This window comes from Haliotis rufescens, unplaced genomic scaffold, assembly GCF_023055435.1.
Source record: "Haliotis rufescens isolate VD_foot unplaced genomic scaffold, xgHalRufe1.0.p SCAF_2, whole genome shotgun sequence".
In the NCBI taxonomy this organism is placed as follows: Eukaryota; Metazoa; Mollusca; class Gastropoda; order Lepetellida; family Haliotidae; genus Haliotis; species Haliotis rufescens.
The window spans coordinates 7,188,900-7,216,790 of NW_025963890.1; the positions used below are offsets into that span (position 1 = coordinate 7,188,900).

The 27,891-nt window shown below is 39.7% G+C and overlaps 1 protein-coding gene across 18 annotated transcripts in view; it reads right to left on the bottom strand.

The window, feature by feature from the left end:
* Positions 1-313: 313 nt before the first annotated feature.
* The window catches only part of LOC124147971 (EF-hand calcium-binding domain-containing protein 7-like), a 45,803-nt gene continuing 18,225 nt past the window's right edge, over positions 314-27,891 (bottom strand). For 3 of the 18 annotated variants that reach the window (XM_046518843.2, XM_048399557.1, XM_046518842.2), the window contains 15 exons: positions 25,971-26,027; positions 24,392-24,487; positions 23,860-23,925; positions 17,221-17,256; positions 15,402-15,440; positions 12,712-12,809; positions 11,321-11,465; positions 10,874-10,977; positions 10,074-10,234; positions 8,943-9,076; positions 5,947-6,095; positions 4,981-5,103; positions 4,414-4,503; positions 3,279-3,386; positions 314-2,280 (listed from right to left, as the gene is read on the bottom strand). In XM_046518843.2, coding sequence (XP_046374799.2) covers positions 2,206-2,280; positions 3,279-3,386; positions 4,414-4,503; positions 4,981-5,103; positions 5,947-6,095; positions 8,943-9,076; positions 10,074-10,234; positions 10,874-10,977; positions 11,321-11,465; positions 12,712-12,809; positions 15,402-15,440; positions 17,221-17,256; positions 23,860-23,925; positions 24,392-24,487; positions 25,971-26,027 — 1,481 coding nt within the window. In that variant the 3' untranslated portion in view covers positions 314-2,205. The remainder of the gene's footprint in view (positions 2,281-3,278; positions 3,387-4,413; positions 4,504-4,980; positions 5,104-5,946; positions 6,096-8,942; positions 9,077-10,073; positions 10,235-10,873; positions 10,978-11,320; positions 11,466-12,711; positions 12,810-15,401; positions 15,441-17,220; positions 17,257-23,859; positions 23,926-24,391; positions 24,488-25,970; positions 26,028-27,891) is intronic. The other 15 variants (XM_046518854.2, XM_046518852.2, XM_046518849.2 and 12 more) reach the window with 9 other exon arrangements.

A 27,891-nucleotide genomic window follows, 5' to 3' on the forward strand; every position in this document is an offset into this window, starting at 1 on the left:
CCTAGTGGTTAAAGCATTCACTCGTCACGCCGGAGACCCGGGTTCGATTCCCGACATGGGTACAATGTGTGAAGCCCATTTCTGGTGACCCCTGCTGTGACATTGCTAAAAGCGGCGTAAAACCAAACTCAATCACTCACTTAAGGCATGAACCACAATCTCCAGTTTGTTTTAATCAGAACTTAAAACTCCTGTGATCAGTGCGTCCGCTCAATGTGCAGGAGCATGAGGACAAGGTATGTGCTGCATATATTGCTGTGTTGTGGCGTTAAACGAACATCATATTTACATAAATCACAACACATACACAACCTTTTATGAGTTTAATTTTTATTACATATATCATCTAGCAACAAGAAAAACTAGAATATACAGTGTACACTGAAAGGAAACAATTTATGCTGTAGACTTGGTCTCTGTAGTTTTAATGCTTCTTGTTGCATGGTACTATCACAGACATGATGTAAAATGGAATGGATGCTGTAGAAGTAAACTCTTATAAAATATCCTTCAAAAGTTGTGACCTTTGACAAAAATGCTTTTGTTTTTTAAAACAATCCAAAGTTATAGTTACCAAAGAAGTTAAATACTTGAAAATTGTACTGGATTGGGGTTCAATACAAAACGATCTTACCTTAACATAGACTTCCGACAGACATAGTGCTGAGGTCATTTTGTACAACGGCACCCAGAAGTTTTCACTTACAACACTTGTTTCAATGAATACTGTTAAGCTTAATTTAAAAATATACTAAAATTATTTCCCATTAGGAAAAATGCAAAAGCATTTAATTTCTGCACTTGTCACATTGTTTCAAATCAATGAAAATATGCCACATGATATTAATTATGCACCAGTCCACGACATATTTGATAAATGAGGACATGACCACAAAGCCTCGGTGATGAATGTCTTTTCACGTCCAAAAGAAAAAACTGCTGACACAGATTGTTTTCAGAGAGTGATTTTTTTCAACAGTGAGTTGATTTTCAGTGCTTGCTGGGATAAGTTGATACATGTATGAGACAACACTCAATCTGAACTGGTCAAACTCAGGTTACAACAGTCCTTTGAGGTCGTTGATAAGAATATGAATGTTGAATTGTATGTACAATATATTTTGCAGTTTGTATAACTTTTCTATTTATAAATATTATATTATTCTGGACGGAAAATAACACACAAGGAAACAAAAAGTATGACATAAATAAAATGTAATTTGCAGACAGACAAAATTCCATTTACCCACAAGGTAATATTTTAATTTCAACATATTGCAGAAAATGTCCAATCCACTCCACTGACTATACCAAAGGCACATAGATTCCTTACACAGACTAATAGATATATATTGTCACATTGGTTTGAGAAAGGACATGTCTTGTGAGATGAGGGTGAAATATTATTTGCAATTCTATCTGGTTGCTCATTAAACATACACTACTCTGCAGACATTCAGACAATAAATTACATGTAACTACAGGTCTCTCAGCTGCCTATCAAGTATCAGCATTCAGATCATGCCTTTGTGTCTCGCAAAGACCACAACTTCAAGAGGTTACCACACATCCTGCCTCAGGACCGTATCATTACTGGATGGAGAGTAAACATTTTCAGTGTGAGTCTTTATTAGAAATCTGTCCCACACAGGTGACTTTGAACTTAGGCCATCATATATCAAGTATTACATTCTCATCCCTATATGCCCCGCCACCAAAACCCCACCCACATTCTTTTATTGTTTCCCGGCAACTACAGACAAAGAAACTCCTTGAGTGTGTACCAGTATTCACTTCATTCTGCATATACACAATGTACATAGTCCTTCTGAACAATCATGCTGCATGTGAATCACATCCTGGAACAGTTAATGTCCACAGATGCCTTGAACAGTTTGTCCCACAAAAATACATAAATGCTCCAACATGGGATTTATAGAAACATTCGATGAAAATCTAATAATTAATTTACTGTGGCCTTATTTGTGAAATTTTGAGACACAAAAACACAATGAACAGTGAATGCTTTATCAATGTACAGTTTTCAAAATTAAGGGAGTCCAGGTCCTTGAGGTTTGCTTCCATAGTGTCAGAATCATGGGATCGCCTCAGTTTCATGACATTAGGGTCACGACAAGGGCCCCTTGACTTTCATGCTTAATTTTGAACACTGACATACACGTGCTGTATTTGTATGGTGTCACATTATCTGAGGATGCTTTCCTGACAGCGGACAATCCATTCTGCCTTCTCGTCCCTGGGTATGAGGTGATGACCAACCTGGTGACACAGAAAGGGCACATCATCATATAAGCATGTATGTCACAGTCATAAACATACTAGTGGGAGATGTAGTATTAAAACCAGATGTATAAATTACACAAAACTGTTTCCTCCAGAGTTGATTTGAGTACAGTAGTCAGGATTGAACTCTTTAGTGTGTGAGTGAGTGAGTTGGGTTTAACGCCACTTTTAACAGTATTGCAGTTATATCACGGCGTGTCAGCTTAATGTGGGAGGAAAGCCCGAAGTGATGCAGGTCTCAGGCGTTTTCCACCTAGAAAACATAATCGAGGCAAACCGGGATTTGAACCCACAATCATAGGTTTCTGGCGTGCCCAAGGGATGCAACTCTGCACAAATAATCGCAGCGCCTTAGACGACTGGGCCACCCGTGCCCCCTTGAACTCTTTAGGGTTTATATAACTTAAAAGAAGTTAAAGAACACCCAGTTTGTTCATAGCATTATACTGGTAGTTAATCTGTCATTGCTGGTGGGTATTGCAACACACAGCCTTCCATTTGTGGCTGTTCTTTAACTTCTTTTGCATAGCATATGATACAAAAAGGCATCCCGCCAGTTAGGATACACTTCAGGGAAATGAATTAAAAATAATCAGAATCTGGTCCACTTGACAAACGACCAAAGAAAGAAAAAAATATCTTAAAAAATCAGTGCATCAAAGTACATCCTAATGTGTATCCCTACATCAGTGGTGGGCCTGAATACGTCCCCAGTTTTGATTGTTGGAAGAGCTGGCTCAAAAGCGCAGAGATATATTTATTTCTGTATATTTAATGCCGCACTCAGCAATATTCCAGCTATATGAAGCAGTCTGTAAATACTTGAGTCTGGACAAGACAAACCAGTGATTTATATAAAACAATGAAATTATTGATGACTGCAGTGCATAATTTTTTTTATTCTTGAGCAACTTATGATGTAGGTTTAAACTTGCTATGTGATATGCTCATCAGAGAGGCCACAGGACACCTACCACAGTGGTGTTTGATGGCACGGTCAGAGTATAGTTCAGATCTCGCTGGTTGCTGACGACATTCTTACTTCTACTGCAGTCCAGCTGGATCCTGATCTTGCTGTACGACTATTGTAACAAACAAACAAACAACACAACATCAGGGATAGGTTACATGAAATGGTGTTTAACATTGCATCCAAGATTACTGCACTTATATAGTGATGTGCATTGCACATGTGTGTGTGGCTGCTTGTACTAGTTCGGACTGATGCCGATTTATAGTGCTAGCACACTGAGATTAACATGAATACTGCACTCAGACACAGTATACTGACTCCGAGCCAACCAGTCCTTTTAGCCCCTAAATGCTGAGTGCCAGGCAGGGTAACAACAAGTACCATCTTTTAACGTCTTTTGGTATGACGCGGCCGGGGATCGAACCCCCGACATTCTTATTTCCAGGGGTATGCTCAACCACAAGACCACAGAGGCGGTCACATCAGGGATAGACATGTAGGTTGTTTCAAGTATGCCACACACAAAGATGAGCCCTTTAAACTTAAGTGTGCCAACAAGATTATTTACTATTCATCTTCAATCTCGGTAATTTCACTTCACCATGAGCTTCATAATAAGCATTTGTAATTAACAAAGTTTGCCCTCTTCCTTTTTTGGAGATTTATAACATCCAATAAAATATTTTAATCCCTAGATTTATTTCATGAATCATACTTAGCAGTAAGTGTGTTTATTAACATTTAAGATGACTATTTGAAAGAACTTTTATCACAGGCTTTGTGTATAATATATCCCCCTCTCTTCCCCTTCAAATATTTCTAAGTGTGTACTTAGTTTAATTGGGCCAATATGATTTTAACCATGCCATTGGCACTAGAATACAAGGAATTTCAAACACTGAAATTACATATTTTGTTACAAACATTGCAACTGTAATATAATCATGCATACTTAAATCATAAAGACAAACTGGCCACCTTCAAGGGTAGATAACTGGGATACAATTCAGCATTATCTCCCCTAATATTGAGTGTACAGTGGACTGAAAAAAATGATGATGAATATGAACACCATTGTTGATGGGTACTAAAATGTCACACTGACCTTTAATGAGGTAGATGTTAATAGGACTTACTTGGTTTTCCACAACGACCGTTGCTCTGGCGTCCCCGATGTAGGTGTACACACTGAGGTCTTTCATGCCCTTCACTTTCGACACTTCACCCTAGAACCGTAAGATCAAGTGTTATTTATATCCCCTCACATGACTGCTTCCAGAGTCTATCCCCAACTTGGTTTACAAACTGCTTCCTTAGTCATACAAAGATTCATGGCTTCAAACAGCTTCTTTATCATGCAGTTTGATGAGAATGGACATTATGAAATTGGGGAGCAATACTCTCCTGATCCCTGCAACCATGGTAAAATGTGTTCCAGCTTCAGCATGTGCAGTCTGAACTTTAATTTTGCTTTTAATCAGAATCAAATTCTCAGCTAAACTTATAGTATTTGCTCCAACTGAATTACCAATTAATGATTCAAACAGTTACTCTTTTAATTGTTCTGCGTATGGGATGGAATAATTTGTGTTCGGTAAGACTCTGTACTCTGTGAAAGATGTTAAAAGTTGGAGCCTATTTCGGATGCAATAATTTGTGTTTGGTAAGACCTAACACACTGTCAAAGATGCTAGAAGTTCTACCTTGGCTGTGACTGTCTCACAGACTGCGTCCTCCAACATCACTGCCTGGGCCTCCAGCCCCATCACCTCCAGACTGGCATCACGGCAGTCCTCCGTGTAGACATCTAGCTTGAAGGGGCAGGCCTGTGCACAGGATCACACGTATAATACAACAGTGACAACCTATTGCTACATCTGAAATCCTAGGTAGAAGTGCATCAAGTGTGCCACAGGACAGATCTTTAAGTGTGCCCTTTGGAAGTCAAGTGTGGCAATAAGAAGAATAAATACAATCCATTTCATTGAATGTCTATCTATCTATCATTGGAGATTTAACGTGCGCTTTCCGTGTGTAATAAATTACACTATGGCAAATGTCGCACACGGGGTTGCACTTATACCATTGGGGAAAGAAAGCGTAAAGAATAAAAAAAGAAATGCAACCCCCAAAAATATAAAAGTTTACTTGCCTAATCTAAAAAAGCTTGGTGGGAGGGGTTTGGCTGGGTGGGAGTGGGGAATAAAAAAGTATGCAATAATATGGAAATGTCATTGAATGGCATTTCCCCTTTACTTTTATATGAAGCAGCTGTAATTTAGAGAGTTGCCCCTTCTTAATTAATGAGACTGACAATACCATTTTCAATTTCTGAATCCCTAGGATTCTTTTATGAATCCTACTGTGCTTATATGTCCATATTTATGTTTATATCATCATCCGGTGTTTGTCCAGATTTCTTGAGCAGGTACACATTTCACAGGCTTCATATAAGAAACATTTTTATAAAGTTGTGTTGAAAGGATATCATATCCAAGTGTGCATTAAGGCACCCAGAACATATCTTAACTGTGTCATTCTGATTGTTAGCATGCCTTTATCCCTCTTATACAAGCAATTTCAACCCTGGAAATATTGTGTCAACCTTGTCTGGAAATATTGTTTGCCTCATCTTAACTCATCCTTATTTTGAAGTATGTGAATTGTACCTGATTTAAAACAAGACTCTTGTTGAAGCCCATGCTGGTCAAGGTGACCCAGAGGTCATCTGTGTCTCCATCGTTGTCTTCTGCTTCCATCTGGTTGAGGTGGATGAATCCCGTCTTTGTGATCTCGCCACGCTCCAGCTCTATGTTGCCTGGAAGCAATCATCAACAGTTGCTTTCATTTCAAGATACAATGTACTCTACAGCCTAACATATTGGTTAACATGGTGAAGTGGGTGTATGGTTTAACATGTTAAACAATCCATACTATTACTCGTGCACTCACAAAAATAACTACAAGTGTATCGCTTTCACTCACACAGCCAGCCATCCACTTAGCTAACATACTGACTTATACACAGACTCACTGTGTCTTCCTATTTCACTCACACACAGCCAACCACCCATCCATCCACTCACCTAACACACTCACTCACTTATTCAACCACTCACACAGACACCCACCAATCCAGCCACTCACCTTACACACACACACTTACTTACTCACACACACAGCCAACCACCTATCCATCCACTCACCTAACACACTCACTCACTTATTCACCCACTCACACAGACACCCACCAATCCAGCCACTCACCTTACACACACACACTTACTCACACACACATACACCCACCAATCCAGCCACACACCTAACACACTCACTCACTCACACAGACACCCACCAATCCAGCCACACACCTAACACACTCACTCACTTACTTACTCACACACACAGACACCCACCAATCCAGCCACACACCTAACACACTCACTCACTTACTTACTCACTCACTTACTCACACACACAGACACCCACCAATCCAGCCACTCACCTAACACACTCACTCACTCACACAGACACCTACCAATCCAGCCACTCACCTAACACACTCACTCACTTACTTACTCACTCACAGAGACACCCACCAATCCAGCCACACACCTAACACACTCACTCACTTACTTACTCACTCACTTACTTACTCACACACACAGACACCCACCAATCCAGCCACTCACCTAACACACTCACTCACTCACACAGACACCTACCAATCCAGCCACTCACCTAACACACTCACTCACTTACTTACTCACTCACAGAGACACCCACCAATCCAGCCACACACCTAACACACTCACTCACTTACTTACTCACACACACAGACACCCACCAATCCAGCCACACACCTAACACACTCACTCACTCACACAGACACCCACCAATCCAGCCACACACCTAACACACTCACTCACTTACTTACTCACACACACAGACACCCACCAATCCAGCCACACACCTAACACACTCACTCACTTACTTACTCACTCACTTACTTACTCACACACACAGACACCCACCAATCCAGCCACTCACCTAACACATTCACTCACTCACACAGACACCTACCAATCCAGCCACTCACCTAACACACTCACTCACTTACTTACTCACTCACAGAGACACCCACCAATCCAGCCACACACCTAACACACTCACTCACTTACTTACTCACACACACAGACACCCACCAATCCAGCCACACACCTAACACACTCACTCACTCACACAGACACCCACCAATCCAGCCACACACCTAACACACTCACTCACTTACTTACTCACACACACAGACACCCACCAATCCAGCCACACACCTAACACACTCACTCACTTACTTACTCACTCACTTACTTACTCACACACACAGACACCCACCAATCCAGCCACTCACCTAACACACTCACTCACTCACACAGACACCTACCAATCCAGCCACTCACCTAACACACTCACTCACTTACTTACTCACTCACAGAGACACCCACCAATCCAGCCACACACCTAACACACTCACTCACTTACTTACTCACTCACTTACTTACTCACACACACAGACACCCACCAATCCAGCCACTCACCTAACACACTCACTCACTCACACAGACACCTACCAATCCAGCCACTCACCTAACACACTCACTCACTTACTTACTCACTCACAGAGACACCCACCAATCCAGCCACACACCTAACACACTCACTCACTTACTTACTCACACACACAGACACCCACCAATCCAGCCACACACCTAACACACTCACTCACTCACACAGACACCCACCAATCCAGCCACACACCTAACACACTCACTCACTTACTTACTCACACACACAGACACCCACCAATCCAGCCACACACCTAACACACTCACTCACTTACTTACTCACTCACTTACTTACTCACACACACAGACACCCACCAATCCAGCCACTCACCTAACACACTCACTCACTCACACAGACACCCACCAATCCAGCCACTCACCTAACACACTCACTCACTCACACAGACACCCACCAATCCAGCCACTCACCTAACACACTCACTCACTCACACAGACACCCACCAATCCAGCCACTCACCTAACACACTCACTCACTCACACAGACACCTACCAATCCAGCCACTCACCTAACACACTCACTCACTTACTTACTCACTCACAGAGACACCCACCAATCCAGCCAAACACCTAACACACTCACTCACTTACTTACTTACTCACTCACTTACTTACTCACACACACAGACACCCACCAATCCAGCCACTCACCTAAAACACTCACTCACTCACACAGACACCCACCAATCCAGCCACTCACCTAACACACTCACTCACTCACACTGACACCCACCAATCCAGCCACTCACCTAACACACTCACTCACTCACACAGACACCCACCAATCCAGCCACTCACCTAACACACTCACTCACTCACACAGACACCCACCAATCCAGCCACTCACCTAACACACTCACTCACTTACTTACTCACTCACACAGCCACCCAGCCATCCATCCATCCACTCATCTCACTCATTTCTTGATCCCTACATTTAATGGTCACACATACACCAAATGCTCCCTCACCCACTTGCTCCAGCACGCCTCCATCCATCCATCTAAGCAACTGTATCTACTCACCCTCAACCACATCCCACTCATCGTCAGCGACCTCCTCTCCGCTCGTGCGTATGTTGTACCAGTTGAAGTCCTCGCGACTCAGCAGTCCGTTCCCGTCCAAGTCAGCCATGTCAAATATATCCTCCAGGGCTTTTCTGCAATCATTCCTCAATATCTCAACTCAGTGACAGAACAGCTTGCACTCGAATTATAGTTTGCATTATACAATGTATTTTATCATTTATTATCTAAAATGTATAGTTACTTTAAGAAATTAAAAGTATTTCATTTCATTTTCTGATATAGGGCGGTAGGGTAGCCTAGTGGTTAAAGTGTTCGCTCGTCACGCCGAAGACCTGGGTTCGATTCCCGACACCATGTGTGAAGCCCATTTCTGGTGTCCCCCGCCGTGATATTGCTGGAATATTGCTAAAAGCAGCGTAAAACCATACTCACTCACTCATTTTCTGATAACGTCTCTAAGCAAGGTCATAAACTGAAAAATTCAATTGCCTTAGTTCATGTCTGTGTGTATTCTAAAATATTGACCCTCCCCAAATATGACCAATCATTGTGAACCACCCTGCAATGCTTCTTCATTATTTTACCATCTTTTACTTTTATTCTTGATATAACTATGATCTCCCCTGCACCCTGTACACGACGGACACTGAGTGGGTTTAACTCCATTTTTAACAGTATTCCAGTTATATCGCGGCGTGTCAGCTTAATGTGGGAGGAAAGCCCGAAATTGATGCAGGTCTCTGACATTTACCACTTTGGTGAAACCCACGAGCACGGGTATGGTGCTGACAAACCTAGAAACATAATTGGGGCGAACAGGGATTCAAACCCACAATCAAAGGTTTCTGGCGTGCCCAATGGACGCAACTCTGCACAGCGAATCACAGCGCCTTAGACGACTGGGCCACCCGTGCCCCCCGACGCACACTGAATACAGGATACTTGAGGTGTCTCCTTAGGAAAGAAACTTTGTTTAAACCCCCCTTTATTCGTCCAGCAGTGAATGTGTACGTGGGTTGGATGAGAGGGTAATGTGAAACATCATAAATGGACTTAATAATATTGATAATAACTATGATATAATAACAACAACAGCAACAATGATAATAATTTCAACAAAAGTCTTACTTGAATGTCTTGGAGAGGACAATCTTATCCTCCTTGTCCTGCTTGATGAGCTTCACCTCCTTCGTCTCCCTGCCTGCGCTGCGCTCGTACAGTCGGCAGCCAGTTGTGAAGGGAACCAGCTTGTATCTCCCGGCAGACAGGTCGCACCGCACACAGTATCTCTGAGTGACATCACAAAACAGGGCTTGTTTTTAATAGTACTTTTCATCCTAAAGAGCCTGCATCACACATTTTAGAAAACAAGCCATTGGCACTCAGTACCTGTTGTATCACAGAACCCAAAAGGATATTCATCTAACCTGGTTCAAAGGCTCAATTTCTTTTCCAGCACAGCACCAAATTCGGACATGATAGTTTGGTATCAAGTTCACAGATTACAACCAGCAATACATTGTTGTCTTGGCTGAATGCACCATAAGACACAAGATATTTGAGAAAAGGTGGAGGTGAAATGGAGCTACTTATTGCACCTATATGTGTGTGTGGCAGCTTGTACAAGACTGAACTAATGCTGGCTTTATAGAGCTAGCCCACTGAGATACCTTGCCATCGTTTAACATGAATACCCCACCAAGACACAGTATACTAACTCTGAGCTGACTCTAGCCCCTTAAAGAGAAGAACAAGTACCATCTTTTAACGTCTATTGGCATGACAAGGTTGGGGAGCGAACCACTGACTGTCTGCTCTCCAGGCAGACAAGAAGGCAGACGATCTATCCACGGAGGTGGTCATCTGAGTAAAGACACATCCTGACTACTGCATAAGTGGAACATGTTCTAGAGTTGCAGTGAACTCACCCCCTTGCTGTCTCTCTGCTCAGTAAAGGTGACAATTTTGTTGCTGCTGCTGCCTTCTCGCAGGACATAGATGGCGGTGTCCACGGGGCCATCATCAGTGAAGCCTGGGGGAAGACATGGTCAGCAACAATGTTTGTTTAGTTTCTTGTTACACCACAGTCAGCAATAATCGACCTATATCACGACACATACCTTGACCTTGTGACCTTACAAGTTAAAGCTTTTTCAATGGTTTACATACAACAGCAGATAGACATCTGAACATACTTGAGTTGAATATCTTCTACCATCCTATACTAAGCCATGACATAGTGCATAGGATGACCTTGTCCTTGTGACCTTACAAGTCAAAGCTTTTTGGATAGGTATCTGAATATGCTGAAGTTGACTATCTTCTACCATCCTATACTAAGCCATGACATCGTGCATAGGTTGACCTTGACCTACCAGCATCGCCAATCCTGTTGGGTTGCATGGTGATGAAGACATTGGTGTCGTCTGCCAGATCCAGTGTGTACTGGTGACTGATTATTTGACCTCCTTCATCAGCATCGATAAAGAAGCAGCCCTTGGAGCTGGTGTGGGTCCAGTCCTGCACAAAAACAAAAGTGTTTTCATACCATGCATGTGTGAACTGGTTATAAGCGACATTTTGGTTTCATTATTGGCAACAGTTTGTCTTGGTTATGTTGCACTCATAGTGTTGAAAGGCTCATGAAGATCTAGTCAATAGCCTATATAGTTTAGTTCTTGCAATGTTAGTTAAAAACAGTGATTTGTTTAGATTTCAAATGGATACTAACAAAAAGGTTGGATACTTAACAACTGAACCAACCCTGAGGTTTGAGGGTTGGGATACCCTGGTACCAATCATAAGTCTATACTACAGGACATGGGACCTACCCTGAAGTCTGAGGGCTGGGATACCCTGGTACCACCACAAGTCTATACTACAAGACATGGGACCTACTCTGAAGTCTGAGGGCTGGGATACCCTGGTACCACCACAAGTCTATACTACAGGACATGGGACCTACTCTGAAGTCTGAGGGTTGGGATACCCTGGTACCACCACAAGACTATACTACAGGACATGGGACCAACCCTGAAGTCAGAGGGCTGGGATACCCTGGTACCACCACAAGACTATACTACAGGACATGGGACCAACCCTGAGGTTTGAGGGTTGGGATACCCTGGTACCAATCATAAGTGTATACTACAGGACATGGACCTACCCTGAAGTCTGAGGGTTGGGATACCCTGGTACCACCACAAGACTATACTACAGGACATGGACCTACCCTGAGGTCTGAGGGCTGGGATACCCTGGTGCCACCACAAGTCTATACTACAGGACATGAGACCTACCCTGAAGCCTGAGGATTGGGATACCCTGGTACCACCACAAATCTATACTACAAGACATGGGACCTACCCTGAAGTCTGAGGGTTGGGATACCCTGGTACCACCACAAGACTATACTACAGGACATGGACCTACCCTGAGGTCTGAGGGCTAGGATACCCTGGTACCACCACAAGACTATACTACAGGACATGGGACCAACCCTGAGGTTTGAGGGTTGGGATACCCTGGTACCACCACACGACTATACTACAGGACATGGACCTACCCTGAGGTTTGAGGGTTGGGATACCCTGGTACCAATCATAAGTGTATACTACAGGACATGGGACCTACTCTGAAGTCTGAGGGTTGGGATACCCTGGTACAATCATAAGTGTATACTACAGGACATGGGACCTACTCTGAAGTCTGAGGGTTGGGATACCCTGGTACCACCACAAGACTATACTACAGGACATGGACCTACCCTGAGGTTTGAGGGTTCAGACACCTTAGCACTCCTGGACCCAACCGGAGTTCGGACCTTGTCTTTCTTCACTCTTGGGGAAGGCCTTGGCATGTCATCTGAAACACATAATATATCTTCATGGGAATAGGTTACAGAAAATGTTTCTGTCCTACGCTTACCATGTGTATCAGCTTGCACTATTCAATGAAGTATTAAATCAATCAATTAACATTATATTAGATGAGTTCTGATTATTCAATTTATCTTTACCAATTGAAAATAATACAAACTTTGTGGACTTTATTTGTTTCAGGGTGACTGAATAGTTTGAACTGACATGCAAAATACAATACAGATTGTATTTCTTAAACATGTGTCTTAATTGTAACTTGAATTGACATGCAAAAAATCATATAGATTGTATTTCTTAAACATGTGTCTTTATTACAATTTTCAGGGTATCAGCAAATATCCATCCTTGTTAAGCAAATGAAAACTTCCACTGTAACCATTTATATATGTGAAAACAGAAGCTGTTAACTACAAACAATTAAACCACACAGCACTTTAAAGCCTCAAAAATGAAATTTGATTTTAAGGCCTCTAATCTGGGAGCTGAAAGCAATCAAAGGGTTTGATTGAAACAAGACCAGCACCAACAAAGCAAACTGATGGAATCTTCAATGAAACCTTATCATATTTGCAGGTATTCTACATTCAAGTGTGAACTACACTGTACGTTATTCTACAACTGAAAGGCTTTAGGGAGAGAGCACTGGGGCACTGCAGCTCGCCTACAGATGGGTGTACTTGGCTGATGTGCGCTACAGTACAATCGCCTTGTGGAACGGGGCCTTGCACCTTTTGAAGGATGACACTTATATGGGATGATGCATGATAACTATGACTGATCCCTAATTGTCTGCACATAGTTCAGCCCTATAGACCTAGAAATGTCCTGAAGGAGATACTTACATAAACAAACACATCTTATATTGAAATCCTTCTTGTTTTGGTGATATATCTTATATTGAAATCCTTTGCTTGAATTCAATCTGGGACCAGTTTCAGAAGAATAAGGCCTGAACAAAGATATTTACGTCAGTGAAGCTACTGACTATACATAATGCCATCAGTCCATAGGGACTGTAAGTGAGTGAGCGAGTGAGTTGTGTTTAACATCGCTTTTAACAGTATACCAGTTATATCACGGCATGTCAGCTTAATGTGGGAGGAAAGTGATGCAGGTCTTAGACGTTTTCCACTTCGGTGAAACCCACGAGCATGGGTTTGGTGCTGACAAACCTAGAAACATTATTGGGGTGAACCGGGATTCGAACCCACAATCATAGGTTTCTGGCGTGCCCAAGGGACGCTACTCTGCACAGCGAAATGCCGCGTCGTAGACGACTTGGTCACCTGTGCCCCCAGAGTTAGTGAGTGTGTAAGCATGGTATCACAGCATGGGACACCAGAAATGGGACTCAAGCATTGTACCCATGTGGGGAATCGAACGTGGGCCTTCAGTACGATGAGAAAGCTCTTTAACCAGAAAGCCACTCTACACCCCAATCAAGCGAACAAGAACAACACTTTGTTTATTTGGAAATACTATGGTTCAAAATCTTCAATTGATCAGAAAATCAACACAGACTTTTATGAAATATTAGCACCAACATAAAAGCAAACTAAACATGTTAAAGGGAGAAAAACATTCTAGGAACATTTCCATAATGTGTTGTGTAACACTGGAAAGAATTGTCTATAAGCTTTATCTATATACACACAACTGACTTTGGCACATTAGTATTAATCAGAAATGACGATAAAATCATCTGACAATATATGAAATTATGTTATCGTCAAATAGTGTTTATTTTCCAGTTAATGAAAAGAATATGACCCAAGGTATTCTTACAATGTAAGCTGTATTTGGGTATTCAAAAACAATAAAATTATGTATTTATTCCGATTGCGTGAAAGACAACACAATCTTAAATCCCTTTCACCAAGTCGTCCCAGAATGATGACACAAATCCCCAACAATATGTCACGTAGGATATGTGGTGAAAAACAGATTTGCCCTATAGTGATGCTCTATACCGGTAGACTGACAACTTCATATACCGTATTCGACTTAATAAGCGCCCCGCTCTAATAAGCGCCCACGGCGATATTTGCTAATATATTGGCTAGTGAACAATCCCAATTAGCACTCCTTCCGATTGATCAATGTACACACGACCGATTTATTCGTGTATAATACGTACTCGTGTGTAATATGCACCCTTAATTATGGGCAGTTAAATTCTGGAAAAATATATCTGTCTTATATAAACATTTCAGGCTGTCAACATAAACCACGGAATTTATCTTTCAACTCTGTTTTTTTCATCAAAATAATATTCTAACAAGAGCCCCCTATTTTTAATTTTGAGAGCGCCCTGGGCGCTTATTACGTCGAATACGGTAGTCTTGTTTTGCTTACACTCTATAAATACATGACATTATGTGATAACAAATCTGTTAACTTTCTCAGGATAATCATGATAAAAAAAAGTTAGTAAGAAATGAATAACTTTGTAACAAACAATCCGTTTTCCAGGGCTAACTATGTAACCACAACAGGTGCTTGTGAGGGAGAACCAAGAAGGTGTACAACATGGTGGAAGCTCAGGCAAACCAAGCAAAGTGAAACACTCATGTACCAATGCTAATTAATGATGACTTTGATCCAGTTCGGCCAACTGAAAATTGATAAAATTGTGAACATGCATGCATAGTATTTGTGAAAAGTTCTAAAACAGGTATTTGCGAAAAAAGATATTACAGAGCAGTTTGTGATTGAAATATCTTCAAATGTCATAAATAGAGGCAGATTCCTTTAGCTATATTACAGAACCCATATTAATGACAGCACAGATTCCTTTCTTATTATGCAGGATAAAATACAGTACCAAATCAGCCAAGTCATTCACGTTTAAATTTTTGTTTGTTATTTTGGGGAGGGGATATAAAAGAATTAAGTAAAAGTGAGGTGAAATAGGGTTTAACGTCGCATCCAATATTATTGCACTTATATAGCGATGTGCATGCATGTGTGTGTGTGCGTGGCTGCTTGTACTAGTCCGGACTGTGCTAGCCCACTGAGATACCATGCTGCAGTTTAACATGAATACCCCACTCAAACACAGTATACTGACTCCAAGCCAGCCAGTCCTTGTTTTAGCCCCTTAATACCAAGCGCCAAACAGGTACCATCTTTTAACGTCTTTTGGTATGACACGACCGGGATCAAACCCCGGACCTTCCATTCTCTGTGCGGACGTTCTACCAATAAACCATAGACCACCGTGTGTATCTATGTAAACCTTTGTTTGTTGTTTAAAACTGCACTCAGCAATATTCCATCTGTATAATGGTTGTCGATAAATAATCAAGTCTGGATTGTACAATCCAGTGATTGATTTTGGAATGATCCCCTTCATCAGGGAACAATTACACACAATCAACCAAGTCACTGAGAATGACAACCAAATGCGTTTAGTCGCCTCTTACAACCAGCATAGGTTTGTCGGGGACCTATTCCAACATAGATCCCCACAGCAATCTCATCTGTAAGCAAGGGATTCTAATTACAGTAAACTACGGTTAAAACTCAAAGGGGCCTCTAAGTTAGTTTGTTATAACTGTAGTTTGTTATACACAGCTTATATACACCAAATGGCTGAGACCAAAAAATAGGTCCGTCATATCCATCAGTTCATTATAAGCGTGTTCGATATAAACGTATTACAAACACGCTTATAACGAACTGACAGATATAATAAACTTTTTTTGTGTCTCAGTCATTTGCTGTGTATATGCTGTATATATGCTTATAACTAACTACGGTTATAACAAACTAAAATTAGTGGTCCCTTTGGGTTTATTATAACCGTAGTTTTCTGTAGTTTACTGTATTTAAGGTCCATACTATTGTGTTCACTGTTCTTATAGATTTCCAAAATGTGCTCACATTACAATATTGAATTAGTGCAGAAATGCATATACCAGATACATATATGTTAGCTTATATATGAATGTTAATTTTGCCCATGAAAGTTGAATTCCTACACATTCATCATTATTGCACCTCTAAGCGATGTCAACATGCTAAATAAGATTCAAGATCAACTGCCCCCTAAAGACACGGGAACCCTGGAAAACTGCCCCTCATAATATAACACAAGACATGTTTCTAAGATAACGTAATTGAATAAAACAATTAAATTAAAATCTGAATATTGAAACAAAGCTTCCTGTATGGCAGATTTGAGGGCAGTTTTCTTTGGGGGGAGGGGAGATTTCCCAGGGTCCAGTTGTCTGGGGGCAGCTGCCCTAATACCAGTGAGTATTTATGATATCTCAGAGTACATAGAAAAACAAAAATGTTTCAACACCACAAAAGAGAGCAGAGATTTGATTAACATCACGTACTGACGAGACACAAGACAACAAAACACCATGTAATGGATAACTGTATACCTGAGCGGAGTGAATGTGACGGGCCTTGGCCATCAGCTGAAATGTAGCATCAGAGTTGTGTGATTGAGAAACATACACCTTGTAGATCATAGCGGTTCATTATGGCAGGTAGAACTCATTATTTAAACAGTAAGGATCGAAAATGTACGTAAAATGCAAATTTCATATAAGATTCATACCTATGAACAATAATACAGCATATGTTTGTTTGTTTGGTTTCATCCATAAGATGAACTGTAAACGCCGCCTCAACAATATTCCAGCTAGATGACGACGGTCTGTAAATAATCTAGGCTGGGCCAGACAATCCAGTGATTGACATCGTAAGCATCGATATATGTAATTGGGATATGATGACATGCATTAACCAAGTCAGCAAGCCTGACCACCCAATCCTGTCAGTCGCCTCTTACGACAAACACAGCTTGCGGAAGACCATTTCTAAAATGGAATCTTTACAGGTCCATAACATATGGGAAGCTGATACCATATCTTTGACAGTTTACATCTAACATTCAATAAACTTCTGATAAAAAAATATTTTGAACAACCTGAAACCAATATTAGTAAAAATTAGTTCACAAACATTTAAATCAACACAGCTAGCACATAATAAGAATCAGATGCTTCATCATAGGCTCCCCATCAAGACTGCCAATGTTGGGCATGACTGTTTTACACAGTAGTCATCAGGGAGATAATTGATTTCACATTCTGGGACATTAATGGATACCCATGGAACTGAAGTATTTCCTATTTACTTGACCAGGTGTAGCAAAGCACACAGCAGCTGGAGTAGGCATTATACATGTATACTACTCAAAACAAAGTTAAAGAACACCCACTATGGAGCCCTTTGATTAGGACAATCAGCTGTCACAACATTTCCTTATCCTTGCTGTACATCTGGCTTCATAACCATGTGCTTCATTACCTGGGAGCTGAATTGCATTACTTAGAAGTTGGCGGATGACAAAGTAGACAAATTTATGGACAACAACTTCTTTGTTTACTGTAAAGGCAACGTTTCGGTATAGATCCTTTTACCGTTGTCAAGCAACGACAATGGTATAAGGATCAATACCAAAACATCACCTTTACAGTAAACAAAGAAGTTGTTATCAATAAATCGTGTCAACTTTGTTACCTGTGTGCTATTTGTTATTATTAATGTACATCTGGCTTCATCCAATCATCTGAATGTTACTTATTATCTATTACTTCTTGTTGTCAATGTTAATCTCCTGCTTATCACAACATGTCATGCATATATACCTCACATCACTTGGTTGTTGTCACTCCAGCTTGACAACGGTGTAAGAATCTACATCGAAATGTCGTTATATGCAATAAACCTGAAGTTGTTATCCATAAACTTGTGTTTTCTTACTTTCTTACCAACTTCTAGAATGCCAATCAAACAGTTAACACCACCTGCCATGACAGATCAACTATGGTCATATGAAAAAATGGGATATTCTTTTGAGTAATATATGATCTCCAATGGGTACAGTAAATGGCCTTCCATACAAAACAGGAAAGGGAGTATTCATGGTACTTAGACATTTCACCTGCAACAGCTTTAAAGCCCTTCCATTTGTTCCTGGGTGGTAGTAATCACTTTACTACATTTAACCTCCACACATATAACCTCAAAAGAACTCTCCAAATGTCTGAGCAATGGTCAACCTCAAACCACAAATGGATAAGGTATGGAGCCCTAACGGCTTCAGATTGAACATGAAATGGCTCTACATTGTGTCTCCAATGCATATAGCATGGAGCTATGGTCGTATGAGCTGTCCTATTAACAATAAACCTAGGAACAATGGTACTTTGAAGGAAGTCAACACATGAAGATAAACACATCCTCCCCTTGAACAAACACCGGGTTGCTCATTAGGGACGATCAATGCACCTACACTATTACAGTAAAGTACCTTTACATCTGACACAATACAATTCTTAAAAGATAAGATTGGCTGGCATAATGATATTATCCAATTTGTGAGGTTCAGCAATGGCTACTAAAGTCGACTGATAAATACCCAATACTGCCTACGCCTCAGTCACATGCAGAGGCAAGCATTGGCAAGCACTATTCAGCTATAATGCAAGTTTAGCTCCACTCCAGCCCCTTAGGCCAAACATTTTTAATTTTATGTTTCACAGATTTATTCAAGCTTTTCCACACAAGGTTGGTTGAAATAAAAATAAAGATAAATGCCACTAATTCATAAATTTATACAGTCATTATGCTGTGGATTTAAAACTGCAGGTAGCCTCTCAATCACTGAGAGTGATGTAGACATGGAATTTATATATAACATTTTTTATTGTACAAGAGGGTCTATATAACTAGCAGGAGACATAATAAAAATAAATATTTTAAAATGAAAAATAAAAAATGTGTGGCCTTACATGTTTTCGATCAATTAAACCCTTTAATCTTGAACTCAGATTTTGAGCATACTGCATCTGACTGCATCCCCGTGCACGAATATCGTCACTACAACCCATCTTAGTGAACACAATGAAGAAATGCACACCCCAACCATCGACTCAATCCGTGCCTAGACTGACTGACAGTGACAGTCTACAGCAATCTATACCTGTCTATTTGACACATATTCACATAATCACCTTCAATGATCGTCCAATAGATCACTAATGATTTACACTTTCAATCACCACAGGTTCATTCACAACTTCGGAAATGTCTCCTGCCATGTTGATCGTGTCCACCATGTTGACATTGTGTACTTGATGTTAATGTCACTGTGACTTACTGAGGTAGTTCTCAACAGACCTTTCTAATCTGAGGATGATATTTTTTAATCTATCTGGTGTAGCCAAACAACGAAAGATGTTACTGCAGAGAATTTATGAATATGATGTGTGATGACACTTTCTGGCCTCATTGTAACGTAATGCATACATACATATAACTAATGATCATATTGGGATTGTCCAATATTATACTTGACCTCTCTTCACCATATAAATGCCACATATGGGGACTGACTACACCTTAATACTGAAGGAAAATGGACAATGAAAACACACTCCCTCTTTAAAACTTCTATTGTGAACCAGCAAATCTTGCACTCGCACTCTGCAGAGTGAATTGTGGCATCTTAGATCTATGGATACCCGTGTCCCCTTGCAGGATAATACTGGAAAGCTAAGTTTCGTTCCCACCAGATATTTTATTAGAGTTAATGGGAAGGATAAAGCTAATGGATAAAAAAAGTATCTGATGGGGTCATTTATGGATAAATATGCAAATAGAAAGGGTCAGGTAGGTAATACATTTAGTGTTTACAAACAAACATGGCTTCACTCTTGTCTATTGGCTATCGAGTCTGGACATATTACTGGGATAATTGTACCGGTAATCATTATCAAACTAATAGGCCAAGATTCATAATAACAGTGTCTAACAGGGATGTTGCTGAGGCCATTCACAAGTGTAGGCAACTTTGGAGACATAACTTTTAAGTAATTTAGCGAGGACAGTAGGGATATCAGTTTCAATACCTGTGCTCTAAAACAGTCCAAAATTGACTTTGTTTTATTTTGTTGCTGTGTGGAACATTTCATAACGTAATGACAATATGATGTGATCAGGTAAACATGACGTTGCATGATTAGAGTGGCTTCCCTTTGATAGCTATGCCTATGTGGTAGTTACATCACTCTCTAAAAGACAAGTTTCAGTTGGAACTATATTGCCTGCTGTCCGCGTCTGACAGACTGATCACTTAGCGTGTGATGCAACATATAAATTCTTACATTACAGGAAAGCTTGCAATGTTTCGGTACCATTTGTGAGAGATGAGAATGTTTTTTGACAACAGACTTTGAGAATGACATTATATGATAAAGAAGTTACGGATCGTACATATCTTGTATCAGGAAAGAACAATATGTAATTAGGTTGCCAAACTTCACGATTCAATTTTTATCCTAATACAGCATATTGAGGTGAGGTGAGGTGAGGTGAAATTGGGTTTAACGTCGCGTCCAAGATTATTGCACTTATATAGCGACGTGCATGCACGTGTATGTGTGTGTGTGGCTGCTTGTACTAATCCGGACTGATGCCGATTTATAGTGCTAGCTCACTGAGATACCATGCCGCAGTTTAACATGAATACCCCACTCAGACACAGTATACTGACTCCGAGCCGACCAGTCCTTGTTTTAGCCCCTTAATGCCGAGCGCCAGACAGGGTAACAACAAGTACAATCTTTTAACGTCTTTTTGTATGACGCGGCCCGGGATCGAACCCTGGACCTTCCGCTCTCCGGGCGGACGCTCTACCACAAGACCACGGAGGCGGTCACAGCATATTGAGGGATAACATCTTTACAAACAACTCAACTTGTAATCAAGGTAATAGCAGAGACCATATACCGATATGGTCTCTGGTAATAGGGACACAGATATTTCACACTATTTACATATACATATATACTTACTGGTGTGCAATGAAATAATGGGAATATCCCTATCAAAAGTTGAGAAGTATAGATTCTTATCTTATTGTCACTGACAGTCTTAAAATCTTTGAAAAATTGTTAAAGGAGGCGACACTAGACTTATTTTCTTGAATATAAAACTTCATTTCCCTGTCATGTTTTCAGATGTTTTGAAACAGTGGAGGTGATAAAATACTTATTTTTTTGGCCTGTACGTGAAAATATACTCAATTAGACAACTATTTTTTACACTAACAGTTTTTGTAGTTAGTTAAAAAAAGTTCATTGAATCAAATCATATGACAGTGACGAACAAACAAACACATAAAATAATGACTACAAATAGAATGCTGAAAATATGAAAGAAAGACCAATATGGAAATAAGCAAAAAAACTAAAACATAAGAATGAAAACTAAACACAAACAATAATCACAGCCACAAAATCAAAGACATATAAACATTATAATGAACAGAGTTAAACATATTAACATGGTTAAGCCATCTTCTAAAAGAATCACAAAATAACTTTCTAATTTAGGGAAGAAATTCTTACTGAAAATGAACATTATCACAACACAAATTATTCAAAATGAAAACAGGACAACAGGGAACAAAAAAATGGACAACATAAAACACAGAAAAATAACACACATTTCAAATACTGAAATTAAGTATTTATGCAAGCTATTTTCTTTTGTAGTTTTGAAATAATAATATTACGTTCATATGTATTCTTCCATCTCTGACATTTATATTAAATATGTTTTCACTGTTAACACATGGAACAAGCTGGTAGTGAAGCTTGCAGGTAATATCATGCATTCTTGTCTGTAGAAAGCTGAGGAGTGTCACATGCACAAAGCCAGTTCACAAAATGACACGACAATGCTGAGACACAAAACAAGGATCTTACAATGCCGTTTAGAAGTGTAAGGAGAACGAGAAAATATTTGGCAGATATCTCCTTCCTCCTCTGATTGTATATCTTCATCTATCTCATCTTCATCATCTGCTAATATTATTACAGAATATTTTGATTTCGTACTTCAGTTACACATGGATTAAAATGCCATCTTAGTTTCCGTATGTAGACCTTATTCAACATTTGAATTTAATTGCCATGAATCAGTTTGACATTTTTTCTTTATACAATGCACAATAAAAAAAGATATGGATTGACTTGTCATCAAGATACAAGTTGTTATTCATTACAGGTACTGGTCAAGCTCTACAAAACCTATGGTTGAGCTAAATGTCCCGGACATTCCCCACATATCAGCTAATGCAATGTTTCAGCCAGGTGCTTCATCATAATTACAGTTCATGATAAGCATGTTCATGTTTATCAATAATCAATTATCATACATAATTATAATTTCCATACCTGAACCAACAATAATGTAACTGACATATATTATTCAAATTTCAAATAAGATATCTTTTACATCTTACAAATCTTACAACATATATACTGTTTGGGCCTCATATTTTAATTCAAATTAGGGACTGACCATTTGATATTCTGGGGTGAGCCTGGGATTTTCTAAAAAGATATAAATTGTCCTCGAAAATACTTGAAAAAAATAATTATGCTTAGGACTGTTGAAAACAAGAAAGAAACTGCCTGACACAAAAATTACATTGTTGCAAGGCGTTTTTCTTTTTAAAAAATCTGGTTCATTGTTTAAAATAAAAAATATCTGGTTTTGAAGCTGTAGCTGAAAATAAACCTAATCTTGAAACAAAATCCACCCCACCCCAGAATATCAAATGTTTGGTTTTTGAGATTGTTTGATGCAAGCTCCTTCCCAGCGCGTGACACCTTCGTTACACTCTCGGTATAGAGAGCTCTGCGAACGGGCTATCGCTGTGAGGAGCTTGTGTTTGATGAGTCAAGGGGAGGTTACTCTATGTGTAAGTCTGGAGCAGTGAATTTTAAAAATGTTGAATACAGAATATCTATATACACTGTGTGTCTCTCAAGTTATAAAGCATATAAAAAATATGTTAAATTACAAACTGCATCCAGGGATAAATGTATTTCTGATGTTTTAGGGTAAAGACTCCTACAGCAAGTGATTATGATAGCCCCCTGCTGCAACACTGCACAGGCTACAGGAAGCAAGAAGCTGGACGCAAAACACATGGTTACCTTCCTCTGTGTGTGGATTACGATTGGATCTTAATGACAGAAGAGATCCAGGTTTCTCTTGTGGTTCTGGGATAACCAAAATACATGTGAAAATCTCCAATATATGGCCTAACTCCAAGCTTGCTTTACAGGCTCAAATCACTACAAATACAATGGGAAAACCTGTTTACAGCATCATTTAGTTCAGTTGACTGAACCCGTCTTTACGTTGGAAAATATTTCCTTCCAAGGAAATAAATTCTAACATTAAGCCTTGGCCATTTATATGATACCAAAACTGATTTGCGAACACTGTTTCACCAACAAATAAGCAGTAATACAATTACAGGAGATTTGTCAGTTGTAGTTACAAGTTGGGTGCTGTAAACAAACGACTCAAAAAGAAAGTTCAATGAATATGTTGCTATTATAAAATTACTTAATTTCACATTTTGTAAAAGACACAAGTATAGATATCAAAATAGATATTGCTTGTAGTTTACCTTACCATTTATGCTCACACGTATTAAATACAAATAATTATTTGTCTTACGCAGCTTACGAGGTGACCTAGTTACAGATGACCTTGAACTGAGCATGACGTCTTCTTTAATGTCAAGGTCTTCCTGTATACCCTCCTCAATTTCATCTGAGATGATGAAAATATGCCATTTCAGCATATATATTTGTACAAAGTTGTGTCAGCACAGTTCAAACATTCAGGTATACAATTAGCATCAGTGCTTTGTCTTAAACAGGAACTTGTTGTCTGCTTGATCAATATACAGTCAAGTCTCGTTAATCTGACACTCATTAATTTGACAACACACAAAATTTTCATTTACATCTTCAAACCATCCTCCGATTCTCTGTCACAGAATTATCTTGTAAAGTGACTGCTTTGTACATTTCATGTTAATCAACTGCCATGTACATTTCATAAAGAACTAAATATCTGGCACCCATGGTTACGTGTGATATACCTGTCGAACATGTAATGTGTGAGGCATCCGTGGCAGAGTTTGTGTCAAGATGCCATGTTGAAGTATAACTAATACTTAGTAAAGAATTCTTCACACTTACACAATCCTGTTACCAATAATTCTTTAAAATGACAAAGCAACGAACACATTATGTTATCAGAATGAAGATTATTACCCTTCCTACTGATCACGCTGATCAGTACATAACAAATGTCTATAACAACCAGGATTTTCTAATCATGCTGATTCAGTGCATATAAAGTAAGCTCTGGCAATCTTAAAGTAACCATGGTTACTAAGAAATAAACAATCACAAACATAGGAACACACCTCACTGCATCCCTAAATTCTCACCTATATGTTCCATATAGTTTCTCAACACATACCTTAGGGAAATTTCTATTAAAATCCAAAAACCATGTAAAATAATGTTAATCACGAGCTGTTTTAAAACAGCTCTGACAACATCACAGCAAACATGTTACTTTCAATCCAAAACAATTTTTTTTTAATAAACACTAGTTTCTCTTCTAGTTTTAAGTCCTTTAAGTCGTTCTCACCAGAGGCCATATAATAGATCTATTACCGTATTCGATGTAATAAGCTCACAGGGCACTCTCAAAATTAGAAATAGGGGGCTCTTATTAGAATATTAATGTTTTTAGCCTGAAATGTTTATATATGAGATATATTTTTCCAGAATTTAATTGCCCATAATTAAGGGTGCATATAACACACGAGTGTGTATTATACACGAATAAATAAGTCTTGTGTATATTGATCAATCGGAAGGGGTGCTTATTGGATTTGTTCACTGGCCAATATATCAACAAATATTGCCGTAGGCGCTTATTAGAGCGGGGCGCTTATTACGTCGAATACGGTATATGGTTTCTGTTCTCACCATGTAGCTGTCATTATAACTTTCAAATGACATGATGATTACCCAATGCCAAGTACCATTTTTACAAAATAGAGATTTGTAAAACAAAAGAAATCTGACAGGATAGAAACGAGTCTCACTGGTATGTTGGGGACAACCTCATTGCAATGGAACAGATAGACTGTTAGAGGGAGGAAATAAACAATAACACAGACAAAGACAGAGTTAGATCACAGCGCCACAGCAGACTTTGTCACCGTAGTTACCTCTGCTCACTCTGCTGGACCTCACAGACAACTGTGAGTCAGTTTTCATGGTAGGGGCTGGTGCAGAGAAGTGATGGATATCACACATGTATAATGTAACACAATGACAGAAAACACATGTTGGGAAAAGCTACACAAAATCAGCAAGGAAAACAGAAAGGTCAGGCTTGATAAGGATAAAAGGGCATATTTTATAAACAATTATAACAAATTAAAATTGCATTTAAACAATAAATATTTTCTATCAAAGTGATTCTCAAAAGTGTACCAAATTCATATCGTTTGATTGGCAAATAAATTTTCATAAGGATTATAAAACCACTTCACAGTTCACGTAGTTCTTAAAGTGATGTTTACACTAAATAGAGTGATTCATACATACAATGCCAAAAGGGTGTTTCTTTCTTAACATAACAAAAACAAATTGTTTATTTGAAACAAATGTGAACCAGATGAATGTCAAGCACTGATAGAAGAAACAACTAAGTCACATTGTCTTTGAATGACTTTGATTATGGAGGTTTCAGAAACCAGATTTCACTACACATCAACATTAATTATCATAACTATATTTATTATTGTATTAAATGCGCAAACATTCAAGCTTGTGGAAGACATTGCGTAATTACAAGGGGCTGCACACAGAAGGGCTAGCACAAAAAACACTTGTACTTGATTAATATACTTGCTGGATTATCTGACTACACGGAAACTACATGAATACGGATACCACATGAATGTTAGTTGAATAAAACACATACAGAGTCATCTTCCCGAGGCAAGAGAGTCTTTCCATCCTTGCCGAACTACGCTGGATTACTGGGCTTGATGGTAGCGCCACCAGTGGCTATTACCAGTTATGTCTCTTCTAAGCCTCTCCTATGGACCAGTCAGATTCCACCTCTCGTATCACTTGCGTTTGCTTCACACAAAATGGTGGCACCAAGTCTGATCAATAATCAAGATCTATATTGTGATAAAACGGGTCTTACATCGCAAAATGCATCAAATCAAGTGAGCACCTTCATTCTTCATTAAAAACATGAAAAGATTTTGGAAAATATCTGCTGACGACGAGTTGGTGGTGCACATGCTTTGCAAATCCTGCAATCGACCGAAATCTGCAAGACAGCTTACGAACCGGATTTAGATTTTGGTGTGCGATTTTGAGGGGACTATGCATAGACTCTTTAGCATGTTTAGTCCAGCCAAAATGTAACTCCATAATACCAGCCTAGTTTGGCAAGGGTGGAAACTGGACTTTTATAGTCAGCTAACTCTCTTGCCTTGGGAAGATGATACAGAGTTAGCTCCCCTGCTCCTTAGATACGCAAAGGAGTGAGTGAGTGAGTGAGTATGGTTTTACGCCGCTTTTAGCAATATTCCAGCAATATCACGGCGGGGGACACCAGAAATGGGCTTCACACATTGTACCCATGTCGGGAATCGAACCCGGGTCTTCGGCGTGACGAGCGAACGCTTTAACCACTAGGCTACCCGACCGCCCCTGATACGCAAAGGAAGCATCAAGACGAACATTTTGTAACCCACATTCCAAAATCTTTTTGCCTCTTCCCTCTAGCACTGGCCCCAGCCACATATACACATGATGTGATGAATCACCTAACATATTCAGAATGGTGCCTTGAGATATGTGGAGTCCGTACCCACAGAGGTTCATAATGTATCTCTCCATGCACAGTTACTCACTACCCTACTACTGTTGTCTTACACTATAGTCAGAAATGTTCCAGCTGTCACCATGGCCTGTAAATAACCGGTCTGGCGGAACAGAATGTCACACCTTACCTGGATTGTACAGAATGTGACACCCCACCCAATGTTGTACATAATGTTTGTTTGTTGTTTAACGCCGCACTCTACATGACGGTGGACTGTAAATACTAGTAATCGAGTTTGG